At 58.9% G+C, this 14,789-nt stretch overlaps 1 protein-coding gene across 3 annotated transcripts in view; it reads left to right on the forward strand.

Moving 5' to 3' along the window:
- ANOS1 (anosmin 1) overlaps window positions 1-14,581 on the forward strand; it is a 54,871-nt gene extending 40,290 nt beyond the window's left edge. The window contains exons 8-14 of one of the 3 annotated variants that reach the window (XM_036311185.1): window positions 392-536; window positions 4,258-4,404; window positions 5,914-6,011; window positions 8,259-8,430; window positions 10,262-10,482; window positions 12,468-12,606; window positions 14,064-14,581. In XM_036311185.1, coding sequence (XP_036167078.1) covers window positions 392-536; window positions 4,258-4,404; window positions 5,914-6,011; window positions 8,259-8,430; window positions 10,262-10,482; window positions 12,468-12,606; window positions 14,064-14,122 — 981 coding nt within the window. In that variant the 3' untranslated portion in view covers window positions 14,123-14,581. Of the gene's footprint in view, window positions 1-391; window positions 537-4,257; window positions 4,405-5,913; window positions 6,012-8,258; window positions 8,431-10,261; window positions 10,483-10,909; window positions 11,428-12,467; window positions 12,607-14,063 lie in introns of those variants that run through there. The other 2 variants (XM_036311187.1, XM_036311186.1) reach the window with 2 other exon arrangements.
- The last annotated feature ends 208 nt before the right edge of the window (window positions 14,582-14,789 follow it).

Below are 14,789 nucleotides of genomic sequence, written 5' to 3' on the forward strand. Positions count from 1 at the left end.
GCAGGGTCCTGGGTTCAATTCCAGTCAAGGGCACATACCTCGGTTGCAGGCTCCTCCCCGGCCTGGGTCCTGCTCGGGGCGCGTGTAGGAGGCAACCCATCGATGTGTCTCTCTCACATCGATGTTTCTCTCTGTGTCTCTCCCTCTGTCTTCCACTCTCTCAAAAAATCAATGGAAAAATATCCTCAGGTGAGGATTGAAAATTATATATATATTTAAAATAAAAATTAAAAAAGAGGAAGAAGGGGTGAGCTTAGAAAGTTATCCATGAGTGTGAGGAGACCGTGATCTGATTCTGGAATGGGGGGGCAGCCTCCTGCGGGGGGGGGGTGGGGGTGGGGCTGGGAGGCGGGGTGGCCTGTGACTGCGGTGCCCTCCACCTGTCCCCCAGTCCCAGAACTCCATGGTCCTGGAGGGCCTGCAGCCGGACTCCGACTACAGCGTGGAGCTGCAGGCTGTGGCCTACTGGGGGCAGACGCGCCTCAAGAGCGCGAAGGTCGCCCTGCGCTTCACCCCCACGCCCGCCGCCAGCAACAGTGAGTGTCTCCCGGGCTCATCGGCCCCGCGCCCACCTGCCCAGCAACCACGGGGGGTTACCGTGCAGAGAGAGAGCATTTCATTTGCAATCTACATGTGGCCGACTTTTTACAATATCTACACTAATAAAAGAGAAAGATGCAAACTGACCGTACCTTCGTGACACCTACCAGCCAATCAGGAGTGAGTATGCAAATTAACCCAACAAAGCTGGTGGGTTAATTTGCATACGCAGAGTGCCGGGGGTGGGGCGGGACACAGGCATTCTGCACCACCCCAGCCGCTTTGGGGCTCTGGGCAGCATGGGAAGGCGGAAAGGTGGCTCCAGCCAGAGCGAAGGCGGTGCTGGCAGCCAGGGGAAGGAAGGCCCAGTCTTGCATGAATCTTCATGCATCGGGCCTCTAGTATATATATATATATTTTTATTTTACAGACGAAGGTTGAGGGAGAGAGAGAGATAGAAACATCCATGAGGAGAGAGAATCACGGTCTGGCTGCCTCCTGCACGCCCCCTACTGGGGATCGAGCCCACAACCCGGGCATGTGCCCTTGACCGGGAATCAAACCCTGACCTCCTGGTTCCTAGGTTGATGCTCAACCACGGAGTCACGCCGGCCGGGCCTGCCACCTCTTTTCTTATAAAATTAAAGTAATAGCCAAACTAGGAATTATGTGTCTACTCTTCCTCTAATACCCATTTTGGACCCAATGTCCCTTGGGAGGTGTGAGTCGTATAGGAGATTTCTCACTCTTTTCAGTCCCGCCCACCAGATCCCCACCTGTCCATCTCCCCGCCTCACGGCTCCCCCTCCCTCCGCCCGCCTCCTCCTCTCCTTCTGCTTTTTTCCCAACAAACAAACCGCATTCCTTCCTGGTGAGCAGCTGGGACGGGATTGCAGGCTCCCATCACGTCATGTATTCATTCCTTCCCACAGCCAGGAACCAGGAGGAAAAAAAAATCCCCATTTGCTTGGGTGCCATCGGAGCATTTTCTGGTTTATGTACTGGAGGCCCCGGTGCACGAAATCGGTGCACATTAAGGTCCCGAGGCCTGGCCTCCCCGCCTCCCCGCCTCCCCCTTCCCTCGCTCCCTCAGCCCCCTGCCACCGCCGCTGGTCGCCCGCCATGTTCGGCACCGCCCCCTGGTGGTCAGCGCACATCATAGCAAGCGATCGAACTCCCGCTCTCCCGGTTGAACTCCTGCGCGGACAATTTGCATGTTAGCCTTTTATATACATAGACTAGAGGCCCGGGGCGCGGATTCGTGCACCGGTGGGGTCCCTCGGCCTGGCCTGTGGGGATCGGGCTGAAACCGGCTCCCCGCCATCCCCTGAGGGGTCCCGGATTCGGGCTCCCTCCTCTCTGGTTCTGGTTGTGTCACCTGAGAACCGCAGCTGCCAAGTCTGCAGTTTGGCAGCTCCTGTGTTGAGCGTCTGCCCCCTGGTGGTCAGTGCCCGTCATAGCAAACGGTCGGATGGTCACTTAGGCTTTTATATATATATAGAGATTTGTTGTTGTTTTTAATCCTCACCCAAGGATATTTTTCCATTGATTTTTAGAGCGAGAGGGAGAGACAGAGAGAGACATCCACGTGAGAGAGACACATCGATGGGTTGCCTCCTGCACGCACCCCGACCACGGCTGGGAAACCTGCCACCCAGGCACGCGCCGCCCTTGACCGGAATCGAACCCGGGACCCTGCAGTCTGAGGGCCGGTGCTCTGCCCACTGAGCCACACTGGCTGGGGCCACTGGGTACTTATAACCCCATTCTCAGGCCACACACAACGACCCATTTAAAAGGGAGCCTGTGGTCTTCAGTCAGACGGTGAACTAACTCCCGCTGATGCCTTGGCAGGACCAGACCCCATGATGGCAGGGGGGGCTGGGGAGAGGGCTGCCCTTTGCAGGGAGCTGGGTGATCGTCTGCCCCCCACTCCCCCCTTACCGCACCCTCCTCCTCCCCCCGCCTCCTCCTGGCCCAGCCGCTGGCTCTCCAGCTGTTTGCAGGGAGCGGCTGCCTCTCCCGCAGGAGCAGCCGGCCAGGTGGTGACTTAGAATAAGAAGTATGCGTTGGGCGTCGGTCTAGATTCCCAGCACCTCCTGGAATTTCCCCAAGCGGTGAGCGGGATGAAGGCGCCTTTGTTGCGGGGCTGCTGGAGGCTCCTGGGGGGAGGGAGGCGGGGGGCTGGTCTGCACCCACCTGGGGTTAGAGGACTGGAATGGCCAGCCCCACCCTCCCCTCCCCAGCTGGGGGCAGGGGGCGGGGCTGCATCGCGAGGGGCACCTCGAAGGACCAATGGCCATCAGTCGCACCTGCATTAGACAGTCTCCTTAAGAACAGAAAAGAGGGGGTCGGAGAGTTTGGGGTGGGTGCCCGGGAGCCGATTGGGGGCCTGTGGGGTGCCTGGAGAGGGTGAGGGGCTGTACTCCCCACCCCCTTCCTCACCCCGTTGGCTATGTGTCTCCTCCATCTGCCTGTTCCTGAGTTTTCTTGTTTTTTTCATTTCGTTTCTTAAAAATATATATTTTTACAGATTTCAGAGAGGAAGGGAGAGGGTGAGAGAGTTAGAAACATCAGTGATGAGAGAGAATCATGGACCGGCCGCCTCCTGCACACCCCCTACTGGGGATGGAGCCCGCCACCCGGGCCTGTGCCCTGACCGGGATTCGAACCCTGACCTCCTGGTTCCCAGGTCGACGCTCACACACTGAGCCACGCCGGCGGGGCCTGAGCTTTCTCCGTTATCATAAACCCGTGACCGAGTGAGGAAAGGGTCCCCGGGTTCTGGAAGCCGCCCCAGCAAATGCGTGGAGTCCTGCTCCTGGGTCTGGGGGCGTCTGATTGACAGCCCTGGGTCCGGGATGGCGGGTGTGTGGGATGGGGACCGAGCCCCTCACCTGTGAGCCCCTCACCTTTGAGCCCTTCCACCCTCTGAAGGTCAGAGTGAGCAATCGAACTCGCGCTCTGCCGGTCGAACTCCCGAGCGGACAATTTGCATATGAGCCTTTTATATATAGAGATAGGCTAGAGGCCCTGTGCACGGATTCGTGCACCGACCGGTGGGGTCCCTCGGCCTGGCCTGTGGGGATCGGGCCAAAACCGGCTCCCCGACACCCCCCGAGGGTTCCCGGATTGTGCGAGGGCGTCAGCGCTGGGGGTGCACGGCTGGGCACCAGCTGGGGTGCAGCAGACCTGCCTGGGGGTGCGGGAGACACCCTGAGGCACACCCTGCATTCGGGTGAAGGGCCCTTAAACCAAGGACGTGCGCCTCAGCTCCGCAGACACGGGTGCGAGCCATTTAAGCGGAAATATTCCAAGTATGCGTCTGGCTCATGTCAGGGTCCACACCTGGTCCTGGGGCCCTGGGGGTGGGGGTGGTGCCTGAGCAGCACCTCTCTCTCTCTCTGACTCTGCAAGCTATGGCTTCACACCAAATCCAGCCCCCGTCTGTTTTTAAAAATCTGTTTTCATTCATTTTTAGAGAGAGGAAAAGAGAGAGAGAGAGAAACATCAAGGATGAGAGAATCATGGACCGGCCGCCTCCTGCACCCCCCCCCCCCCCCCCCCGGGGATCGAGCCCGCAACCCGGGCCTGTGCCCGTGACCGGGAATCGAACCCCGACCTCCTGGTTCCTGGGCCGACGCTCACCCTCGAGCCACGCGGGCCGGGCCCGGCATGACTTCTGACCCGTCACCCGGACCCTTTCCTTGGTTGCAGAAGACCCGCTTGGGAAGGACAGAGGAGGGCCGATCCGGCCACAGCCCCCTGCTCAGCGGCGCCGGCCCGCCCGCCGGCTGGAGGTGGGCGCCCCCTTCTTCCAGGACGGCCGGCTGCAGGCGAAGGTCTACTGGAAAAGGACAGCAGGTACGCGGGGGCCTGGTCACTGCCATCGGCTCCCGGTCGGCCGATCGGCCGGTCGCACAGCCTGTCAGGGTCCTGGGGGGTGAGGTGGGAGTCGGGGGGGTGGGGGTGGACGCATGTCGGGCCACACGATGGCTCTCGAGGAAAGCGGCTGCTCCACACAACGCCGTTCTGTTGAGACTGGGGTGGGGATCCAACCTGCAACTCGTCGACGTGCCCTCGGCCGGCAGTCGAACCCGGGACCCCTTGGTATGCCGCCGGAGCGCTGACCATTGAGCAGCACCGGCCGGGGCTGCTCCGTCCTCCTGTCGACGTCCCAGCAAAGCCACTGCTCCTGGGAGGCAGCCTCACGGCCCGGTGCCAGGGCGGCGTCGCTGAGGGGAGTGCCGTGCACTCACTCCCTGCAGATGGGCATCCCGCAATCCAGTTAAAAAGCCACAATTCTCGCCCTGGCCGGTGTGGCTCAGTGGATAGAGCGTCGGCCTGCGGACTGAGGGGTCCCGGGTTCGATTCCGGCCAAGGGCATGTACCTGGGTTGCGGGCACATCCCCAGTAGGGAGTGTGCAGGAGGCAGCTGATCGATGTTTCTCTCTCATCGATGTTTCAAACTCTCTATCCCTCTCCCTTCCTCTCCGTAAAAAAATCAATACAAAATATATTTTTTAAAAAACCATAATTCTGTTAAACAACCCCACAATTCTCTTTAAAAAAAAAAATAACCCAGAAGACTGGCCTGCATGTGTGGCTCAGTGCATGGAGCGTCGGCCTGCGGACCGAAGTCGGTCCCGGGTTCGATCTGGCCAACGGGCACGCTCCTGGGTTGCAGGCTCGATCCCCGGCCCCGGTCGGTCCCCGGGGCGCGTGCAGGAGGCCACCCACCGACGCGTCTCTCCCGTCGACGTTTCTCCCCCTCCCTCCCACCCTCTCGAAAAGAATCCGAAGGAAAATACAACCAGCACAGAGCCAAGGCGCCCTCGGCGGGTCCCCTCGAACCCGGCACCGCGGGGCCCGCCTGCTGTCCCTTTTGTTCTCTGATGTGAGTTTTTTTTCTCCTCCCAGGTCCCAGTCAGGCACCTGATCCCATCAAACACTCTCCCCTCAGAAGCCCCCCTACCCCACCCCCGTCAGACGAGGATGAGATGCTAGCATCTTATTTAAAAATATCTTTTTACATTAATTTCAGCGAGGAAGGGAGAGGGAGAGAAACATCCATGAGGAGAGAGAAGCCTGCACCGGCCGCCTCCTGCACGCCCCCTTCTGGGCATCGAGCCTGCAACCCGGGCACGTGCCCTTGACCAGGACTCGAACCCTGACCTCCTGCTTCCTAGGCCGACGCTCAACCACTATATCCCGGAATAGTAGTCGGGATCTGAAGTCCCCGTGGGCCCCCCTTTGCTTCAGGCATGCACTTGGGGGTCACCTGTGCTACTTTAGTTCCTTCCTTCCTGTTCAGTCACGTCTTGGGGACCCGGGACTGGGTGGGATGTGACCCCGGACTGTTCTCCGTTGCAGACCCCGGCGCCAGTCGCTACCAGGTGCGGTGGGTCCCGGAGGCCTGTGCCCACAATGACACCGACCGGCCAGCGGCGGCGGCGTCCGCCACGACACAGGTGAGTCCGCGACCCCGCGGCTCCGTCCGGAATAGACAATAGACTCCTCCACCGTGCGTATAGAATTGGACCCAGACACGTGTAAGTCGTCTGTCCCGTGGGTATGTCGTTCTCACCAATCCCCTATCGAGCAAACGCCAGGCGAAGACAGAACAGCTGAGGGTCCCCGTTCGCGCCTCCTCTCCCCGGACACCGCGTCCCCTCGAGAGCTTGCCGACGTGTCGCTCAGGCCGGGCCACGGGCAGATGCGAGGCCCGTCCCTCAGGGACACCCAGCCCGCCCAGAAGGGCTCGGTGTTCCATGCAATTGGGCAAAAGCTTTGAATTGTCCTCTGAGTGCTGACTTGGCTGCACGTCTGAAGGTGTCGCTCTCCCAGGGGCCTTCTATGCGGTCCTGGGGCTCAGCACCTCACGCAGTCGCGTCCGCAAGTGCCACCAATGCACCCAGCAGCGACAGGCATTACTTGTTCACGCCATGCACCGACGACTTGGCTGTTAACTTTATTTATTTATATTATTGATTTATTATGTATATACTAGAGGCCCGGTGCATGAATTCATGCACAGGTGGGGTCCCTCAGCCTGGCTGGCGATCGGGGCCGATGGGGGCTGTCTTGCCCAGTCCCGATCGGGGCTGGCTGGCCACGGGGAGGGAACGCAGGAGGTTGGCCGTGGGAGCGCACTGACTACCAGGGGGCAGCTCCTGCATTGAGCATCTGCCCCCTGGTGGTCAGTGCGTGTCATAGCGACCGGATTGCTATGGTTAGGCTTTTATATATATAGATGGAATATCTATAATAATGGTTAGGCTTTTATATATATATAGATGGAATATCTATAATAATGGTTAGGCTTTTATATATATAGATGGAATATCTATAATAATGGTTAGGCTTTTATATATATAGATGGAATATCTATAATAATGGTTAGGCTTTTATGTATATAGATGGAATATCTATAATAATGGTTAGGCTTTTATATATATAGAAGGAATATCTATAATAATAAAAGCATAATATGCTAATTAGACCAGACAGTCAAATAACCTTCCGGACGACCTTCTAGACGAAGCTGGGGCCCCAAGGGCGAGTCCCTTGCATGAATTTCATGCATCGGGCCTCTAGTATACCATATAACTAATATATAATATATATATTGATCTCAGAGAGGAAGGGAGAGGGTGAGAGAGAGAGAAACATCCAAGATGAGAGAGAATCACGGATCGGCTGCCTCCTGTGTGCCCCCGACTGGGGATCGAGCCCACAATGTGTCCTGACCAGGAATCGAACCCTGGCCTCCCGGTTCAGAGGTCGATGCTCAACCACTGAGCCACGCCGACCAGACTCTCTCTGACTTCCTGTCTCTCACTTCTCACGAATCCGCACTGCTGTCCGGCGGCAGCGCCCCCTTCCCTCCCCCCAAAAGGCAGGTGAGCAAGGCCCCCCCTGCCTTTTCCACATCCCAGCCCTGGGGGACCTCACCGGTGAGAGTGGGTGAGCATCCCTAACGCCAGTGAGAGCCCTTGGGGTCCCCCGTCCTGGGGCGAGACAGTCACCTCGGAGCCTCTCAGTCCTCGGACTTCAGGTGTTGCTTGTGTTTCTGTTCCAGCGCCATGTTGGGCGGGAAGTAGTCACAGAGCCCCCTCCCTCCCGAAAGGGGCAGAATACGGACAAGAGAGATCCTGGTCAAGGGCACATGCCCAGGTTGCGGGCTCGATCCCCAGCAGGGGGCGTGCAGGAGGCAGCCGATCCATGATCCTCTCTCATCATGGATGTTTCTATCTCTCTCTCTCCCTCCCTCTCCCTTCCTCTCTGAGATCAATAGAAACCTGTCTATATAAAAGCCCAGAGACCGAATGGTGGAACGACCAGAATGACCGTTTGACCGGTCGCTATGACACGCACGGACCACCAGGGGGCTCACGCTCAACGCGGGAGCTGCCCCCTGGTGGTCAGTGCACTCCCACAGCGAGAGTGCCGCTCGGCTGACCGAGATGAGTGTCACCCCCAGAGCGGGCCAATCCCCGCAGGCCACGCCCCCGACCAGTGCACGAATCCGTGCACCGGGCCTCTAGTATTTTAATAAAATGAAAAGCCTGGACAGGCTGCCCTGTGCTCCTTGCAGAGGCCACATGGCACCCCTCCAACATCGGGAAACACCCTGAAGGGGGGACCGTCTCGTCTCCTGCCGCGGTTTCCACCCCCAGTGAGCTGTACCGCCACCGCGTCCCTCTCTCTCGCCGCAGGAGAACTACATGATCCTCCGAGACCTAGCGTTTTCCTGCAAGTACAAGCTGACCGTGCAGCCCACGGGGCCGCGGGGCCCCTCGAAGGCCGAGACCCTTTCCTTCAGGACCCCGCCCTGCACGGCGCTGCAGGGGCAGAGCCGCGCCCACCTCAGCTGCCCGGGGGAAGCAGGTGCGTGGACGGGCCTCCTGGGTGCCAGCCGCGGGGTCGGCCACTTTGAGGTGTCCCCAGGCCACTCCGCGCAGCGCCCTGAACCCAGGCAGTGCCCTCTGCCTCCGTGGGAGGGCCCGGGTATAGGCTGTTCCCCAAAATGTACACACACACCTTTAAATACGTATAGACTAGAGGCCCGGTGCACGAAATTTGTGCACGGGGCGGGGGAGTGTCCCTCAGCCCGGCCTGTACCCTCTCCAATCCGGGACACCTCAGGGGACGTCCGACTTGCAATCTGGGACTGCTGGCTCCTAACCGCTCGCCTGCCTGCCTGCCTGATCCCCCCTAACCGCCTCTGCCTGCCGGCCTGATCCCCCCTAACCGCCTCTGCCTGCTGGCCTGATCGCCCCCAACTGCCCTCCCCTGCTGGCCTGATCCCCCCTAACCGCCTCTGCCTGCTGGCCTGATCGCCCCCAACTGCCCTCCCCTGCTGGCCTGATCGCCCCCAACTGCCCTCCCCTGCCAGCCAGATCCCCCTAACTGCCCTCCCCTGCTGGCCTTATCGCCTCTAACCGCCTCTGCCTGCTGGCCTGATCACCCCCAACTGCCCTCCCCTGCTGGCCTGATCGCCCCCAACTGCCCTCCCCTGCTGGCCTGTTCACCCCAACTGCACTCCCCTGCTGGCCTGATCGCCCCCTAACTGCCCTCCCCTGCCGGCCTGATCGCCCCTAACTGCGCTCCCCGGCCTGCCTGATCACCCCTAACTGCTCTCCCCTGCCGGCCTGATCGCCCCTAACTGCTCTCCCCTGCCAGCCTGATTGCCCCCAACTGCCCTCCCCTGCTGGCCTGATCCCCCCAACTGCCCTCCCCTGCTGGCCTGATCGCCCCCTAACTGCCCTCCCCTGCCGGCCTGATCGCCCCTAACTGCTCTCCCCTGCCGGCCTGATCACCCCAACTGCCATCCCCTGCTGGCCTGATCGCCCCTAACCACCTCTGCCTGCCGGCCTGATCGCCCCTAACCACCTCTGCCTGCCGGCCTGATCACCCCCTAACTACCATCCCCTGCCAGCCTGATCGCCCCTAACTGCCCTCCCCTGCCAGCCTCATCGCCCCTAACTGCCCTCCCCTGCCAGCCTGATCGCCCCTAGCTGCTCTCCCCTGCCGGCCTGATCGCCCCTAACTGCTCTCCCGTCCTGATCCCCCCTAACCACCTCTGCCTCGGCCCCCGCCACCGTGGCTTTGTCCGGAAGGACGTCCGGAAGATGTCCGGTCTAATTGGCATATTACCTTTTATTACTGTGGATTTGTATTGACTTCAGAGAATAAGAGAGAGGGAGAGAGGGATAGGAACATCGATGACGAGAGAGAATCTCGCATCGGCCGCCTCCTCACGCCCCGTCCGGGGATCGAGCCCGCCACCCAGGCGTGTGTCCTGCAGGCGGACAACCATCCCCGGCCGCTCCCACGCAGTCCCCTCACCTCCTTCTAGGAGCTTCTAACGCCTTCCGCATCAACCCTCCCACCCCAGTCCTTTTCTCTCCTCTGAGAGATGGCCACCTCCTGGCAGATTTCGGATCCTTCCTCCGCCTCCCGTCCCCGGATTCTGAGAACAAACTCCAGGGGATGGAGGGGCAGCAGGTTGCCCGGGGTGGCCCTCACCCGGGGCCGGCTCCCTCGCGATCCCTGTCCATCACAGCGCTGGTCCCTGGAGACTGCGCTTCCTGACAAGACAAGACGAGACGAGACGCAGGTCCCCTTGCACCAGCCCTCCCCACCCCCTGCCCAGAAGGCACCCCGTGGCATCCGGTCCCCCCCCCGCCTCACCGGCCCCACCTTCCCACCCCAACAGGTCCCGACCTCCCCAAAGTGCTGGCCACCCCCCAGGACCTGTCCGCCTCCTTCGCCGTCCAGGACGGGAACGTCACTGGCCACTTCGCCTGGACGACGGCCCAGGCCAACCTCGACCCGCCCGCGACCGGCTTCCAGGTGACCTGGGCGGAGGTGACGACCGAGAGCAGGCAGAACAGCTTGCCCAACAGCATCATCTCGCAGTCCCAGATCCTGCCCGCGGTAGGCACCCCCGCCGTGTCCGTGCCCCCCCATGTCTGTGCCCCCCACACCCACCACGCCTCCTCCTGTCTTCTTCCCACCTTCCTCCTTCTGAACCTTTGGTTCACTTATTTATTTATTGTCCGTAATCCTCACCCAAGGATATTTTTCCATTGGTTTTTTAAAATATATGTATATTTTTATTGATTTTAGAGAGAGAAAGGGAGAGGGAGAGAGAGAAACATCGATGATGAGAGAGAATCACGGACCGGCTCCCTCCTGCACGCCCCCTACTGGGGATCGAGTCCGCAACCCGGGCACGTGCCCTTGACCGGGAATCGAACCCTGACCTCCTGGCTCATAGGTTGACGCTCCCTCTCCCTTCCTCTCTGAAATCAATAAAACTATTTAAAAAAAAAAAAAAAAGAATCAACTGCCCTCTACACAGATTCCGGGACCAGAGCCCCTGCTCCCATCTTGACTGTACGAGTGTGAGACCCTCTCCTCCCGCCTTCGTCTCCGGCGTCCCTCTCGCCCCGGTGCACACGCACAGCGAGTGGTCTTCATTGGGGAGAAAAGAGCCGGAAGGAGCTGTTGTCCCTCTTCCTGCGCCCCCATCCGATCCGCTCAGCCCCTAATGAGCTGGCCCGTCTCCCACGCCACTCAGGGCCTTGGCGTGAAAAACACCCCCTCCCCCCCAACCCCCATGAGGGTTTCACAAACGCTCTCAGAATCGCCAAGGCCTGCTCCAAAACGAAGAGAAAGAACCCAAATCCCAGAAGAAAAGTCCCACAGAATGAGACAGCAGGGATGCTGGGAGTGGGTGGGTGTGGGTGAGCCATGAGGAAGCATGTTGGGGTCCAACCCCAGCAGGTCCAGGGGTTCCCAAAGGTGTGGACAGAGTCAGCAAAGAAGGAAATACACAGAGACAGCTTTCAATTGATCATCAGCCTAGCCAGGTTCTAGCCAGGTTCTAGCCAGGTTCCATGTTTATTGTCCTGTTACATCTGTATTTATACCAGTGGATTTTAATTCCATCCATTCTATTCCAAAGGTTAGGGCGTTTCTTATCTCCATTCCAAGGCCACTACTCTATTGTTCTGTTAAGCTACAAGGAAGTAACTGAAAGATTATCCTATGTTATCGCTTCTCGGCCTTTTGGCTAAGATCAAGTGTGAAAGATTATCCTATGTAAAGATTATGTAGCTTAAGCCTGATTGTTCGTAGTTAAGGTGATTAACTACCCGCCTGGGACTTAGTTAAGGGGTTTTTACTGATTTATTCATTTCCTCAGTCCTGTTAATCCCTAACTCCAGGGAAAAACCCCCACCTGGGGAAACAAGCTTTCTCAGAGAGGTGACCTTGGTTAGAACACATAGCGCTAAGACGGGGAGCAAACATTAAGAACAGGATGCCATAGACGCCAGGTCCCTTGAAACACAGGCTGTGCAGATGTCTCTTCCCTGTGGCGACTGTGTCAAGCAGCAAGGATGGACCGGCTTCCGGCAGAAGCAGGGATGCTGGGAGTGGGTTGGGTGTGCGTGAGGCATGGGCCATGGGGTCCAAGGGTGACCCGGGACCGGCCTCAGGGGTGAGCTCTGTCCAGGGTCTTGGGCTGCCAGGAAGTGAGCCTGATCCTGAGACACCACCCAGTGGGGGACCCCAGAAATCAGGGCCAGACTCTAAGTTACCTGGGGACCGGACACCACAGCCTGTCACCCAACATGCATACATTGTGCATCTTCTTCTTTTAAATGTATTTTTGTTGATCGCAGAGAGGAAGGGAGAGGGCGAGAGGGAGACAGAAACATCCACCACGAGAGAGAATCATAGGTCGGCTGCCTCCCGCGCGCCCCCGACTGGGGGCCGAGCCCACAACTTGGGCCTCGAACCGTGACCTCCTGGTTCCGAGGTCAACGCCCAACCACTGAGCCACACCAGCCGGGCCGTGGTCTGTCTTCCTTCCCCAGCGTCTCTGACGGCCTCTCGCTTGGTGTCGCCCCCAGAACCACGCCTTCCTCACCGTGCCCAACCTGAGGCCGTCCACCCTGTACCGACTCGAGGTCCAGGTGCTGACCCCCACGGGGGAGGGGCCGGCCACCCTCCAGACCTTCCGGACCCCCGACCGCCCGCCCCCGGGGCACGGTAAGAGCCACCTGCCTTCCCCACACGGGGCAGTCCTGGGGGAAAGCCAACACCCAGAGCCGCAGGCCTGTGAGATGGGGCTCTCGTCCCCCGGGGAGTCCTTCTCCCCATTCGCATCTGCTCACGGGGGTTCATTTTAGCATAAATCGTAGGGTCGATGTTTAATTCCCTTTTCCCGCCCTCTTCTTCTTTTCCTTTTAACCTTCCTTTTATTTTATACAGAATGCTTGCTTTTCTTTGTCTTTTTATAAAATACTAGTGGCCCGGTGCACAAAATTCTTGCATGTGGGGCGGGGGTATCCCTCAGCCCGGCCTGCACCCTCTCGCAATCCGGGACCGCTGCCTCCTAACTGCTCACCTGCCTGCCTGCCTGATCGCCCCTAACCACCTCTGCCTCAGCCCCGCCACCATGGCTTTGTCCGGAAGGATGTCCGGAAGGATGTCCAGAAGGTCTCCCGGTCTAATTAGCATATCACCCTTTTATTAGTATAGATATTTTTCTTGATTTTCAGTGAGGAAGGGAGAGAGAGAGAGAGAGAGAAACATCCATGATGAGAGAGAACCATGGACCGGCTGCCTCCTGCACACCCCCTACTGGGGATCCAGCCCGCAACCCGGGCCTGTGCCCTGATGGGGAATCGAACCCAGGACCCTTCCGTCCGCAGGCCCCACACTCTGTCCAGTGAGCCACACCGGCTGGGACTTCTTTGTCTTTTAAACCATAAATCCATATGGAAAAAAAATCTATAATCGTATGCAGCAGAAATGTTCTCGAAATTAAGATTTTCCAATACGAAGTGCAGGAGATAATATTTGGACAAGAAGCTTATTTTCTTATTACAGACATTTTACTGAAATATACGGTGTGCGTTTTCTTCAAAATATGACCCCAATGGAATTAGCTAAACCCAGTAACATGGTCTTTAAAAAGTGTTACCGGCTATTTAACGAGCATCTCCCTGCTTTTTCGTTACGGACTTTACCGTCATCCAGCCGACCGTACAAAGCCATGTCTAAAGGTGTGTGTTGATTTAAAATAATGGAGAAGCGATCCTAGATTAACGTCTGATGTTTTCACAATGACGGGTCCGCCCGGCCGGCGTGGCTCCGTGGTTGAGCTTCGACCTAGGAACCAGGAGGTCACGGGTTCGAATCCTGGTCAGGGCACACGCCCAGGTTGCGGGCTCCATCCCCAGTAGGGGGCGTGCAGGAGGCAGCCGATCCCTGATTCTCTCTCATCATGGATGCTTCTCTCTCTCTCTCCCTCTCCCTTCCTCTCTGAAATTACCAAAAAAAAAATTATATTAAAAAAAAAAAATAAATTTGCATTTGCTTTTTGCAACCCGGGCAGGGAGAGGCTGGACGGAGAGAGGGGACGGGGCGGTCTGCGACCTTTCGGGGTCAGGCGGGACCCCAGGGGGCCAGGGGACTAACAGGTGTTTTCCGTCTCTCCCCAGGGCCCCCCCTGAAACACCACCACCCACACCATCACCGCTGGGCTCCCCAGAGGCCCTGAGCTGCCCTCCAGGCGGCCGAGCCCTTGGGTGTGCCCCGGCCTCACCCCCAGGAGCCTCTCTCCACCCCGAGGCCTCCGGACACAGCGCCCCACGGGAGTCTGCGTCGGCCTCAGCCACATCCCCCGGGAGCAGAGAGCACGCACACGCGACCCAGCCCATGCAAATTCCGTGTCCAGGCGTGGCGCGGCCAGCTGACACCGCATCGTCACAGAACCGCGGGCTCCCGGGGCCTCTCCCATCAGACCCCTGGGGCCAGCGCCCAGATCATACTGACTCCAGGCCTCGCCTTCACCGGGGCAACTTTCCATTTGACCTTCTAATAGACTAGCAGACCTGCGCACGGAATTCGTGCACGGGGCGGGTCCCTAGGGCTGGCTGGCGATCAGGGCCGGTCGCGGCCTTCCCTCGTTCCACGCCGCCCCCTGGTGGCCGGCGCACATCATAGCGAACGATCGAACTCCAGGTCTCCCGGTCGAACTCCCGCAGGGACACTTTGCATATTAGCCTTTTATATATATAGATCCCTTTATTTCCGAGAGGAAGGCAGAGGGACAGGGAGAGAGAGACAGCCACGAGGAGAGAGAATCGCGGACCGGCTGCCTCCCGCCCGCACCCTACTGGGGATGGAGCCCACAACCCCGGCGTGTGCCCCTGGCCGGAATCGAA

The sequence above is a fragment of the Myotis myotis genome, unplaced genomic scaffold (assembly GCF_014108235.1).
Source record: "Myotis myotis isolate mMyoMyo1 unplaced genomic scaffold, mMyoMyo1.p scaffold_m19_p_51, whole genome shotgun sequence".
NCBI lineage: Eukaryota > Metazoa > Chordata > Mammalia > Chiroptera > Vespertilionidae > Myotis > Myotis myotis.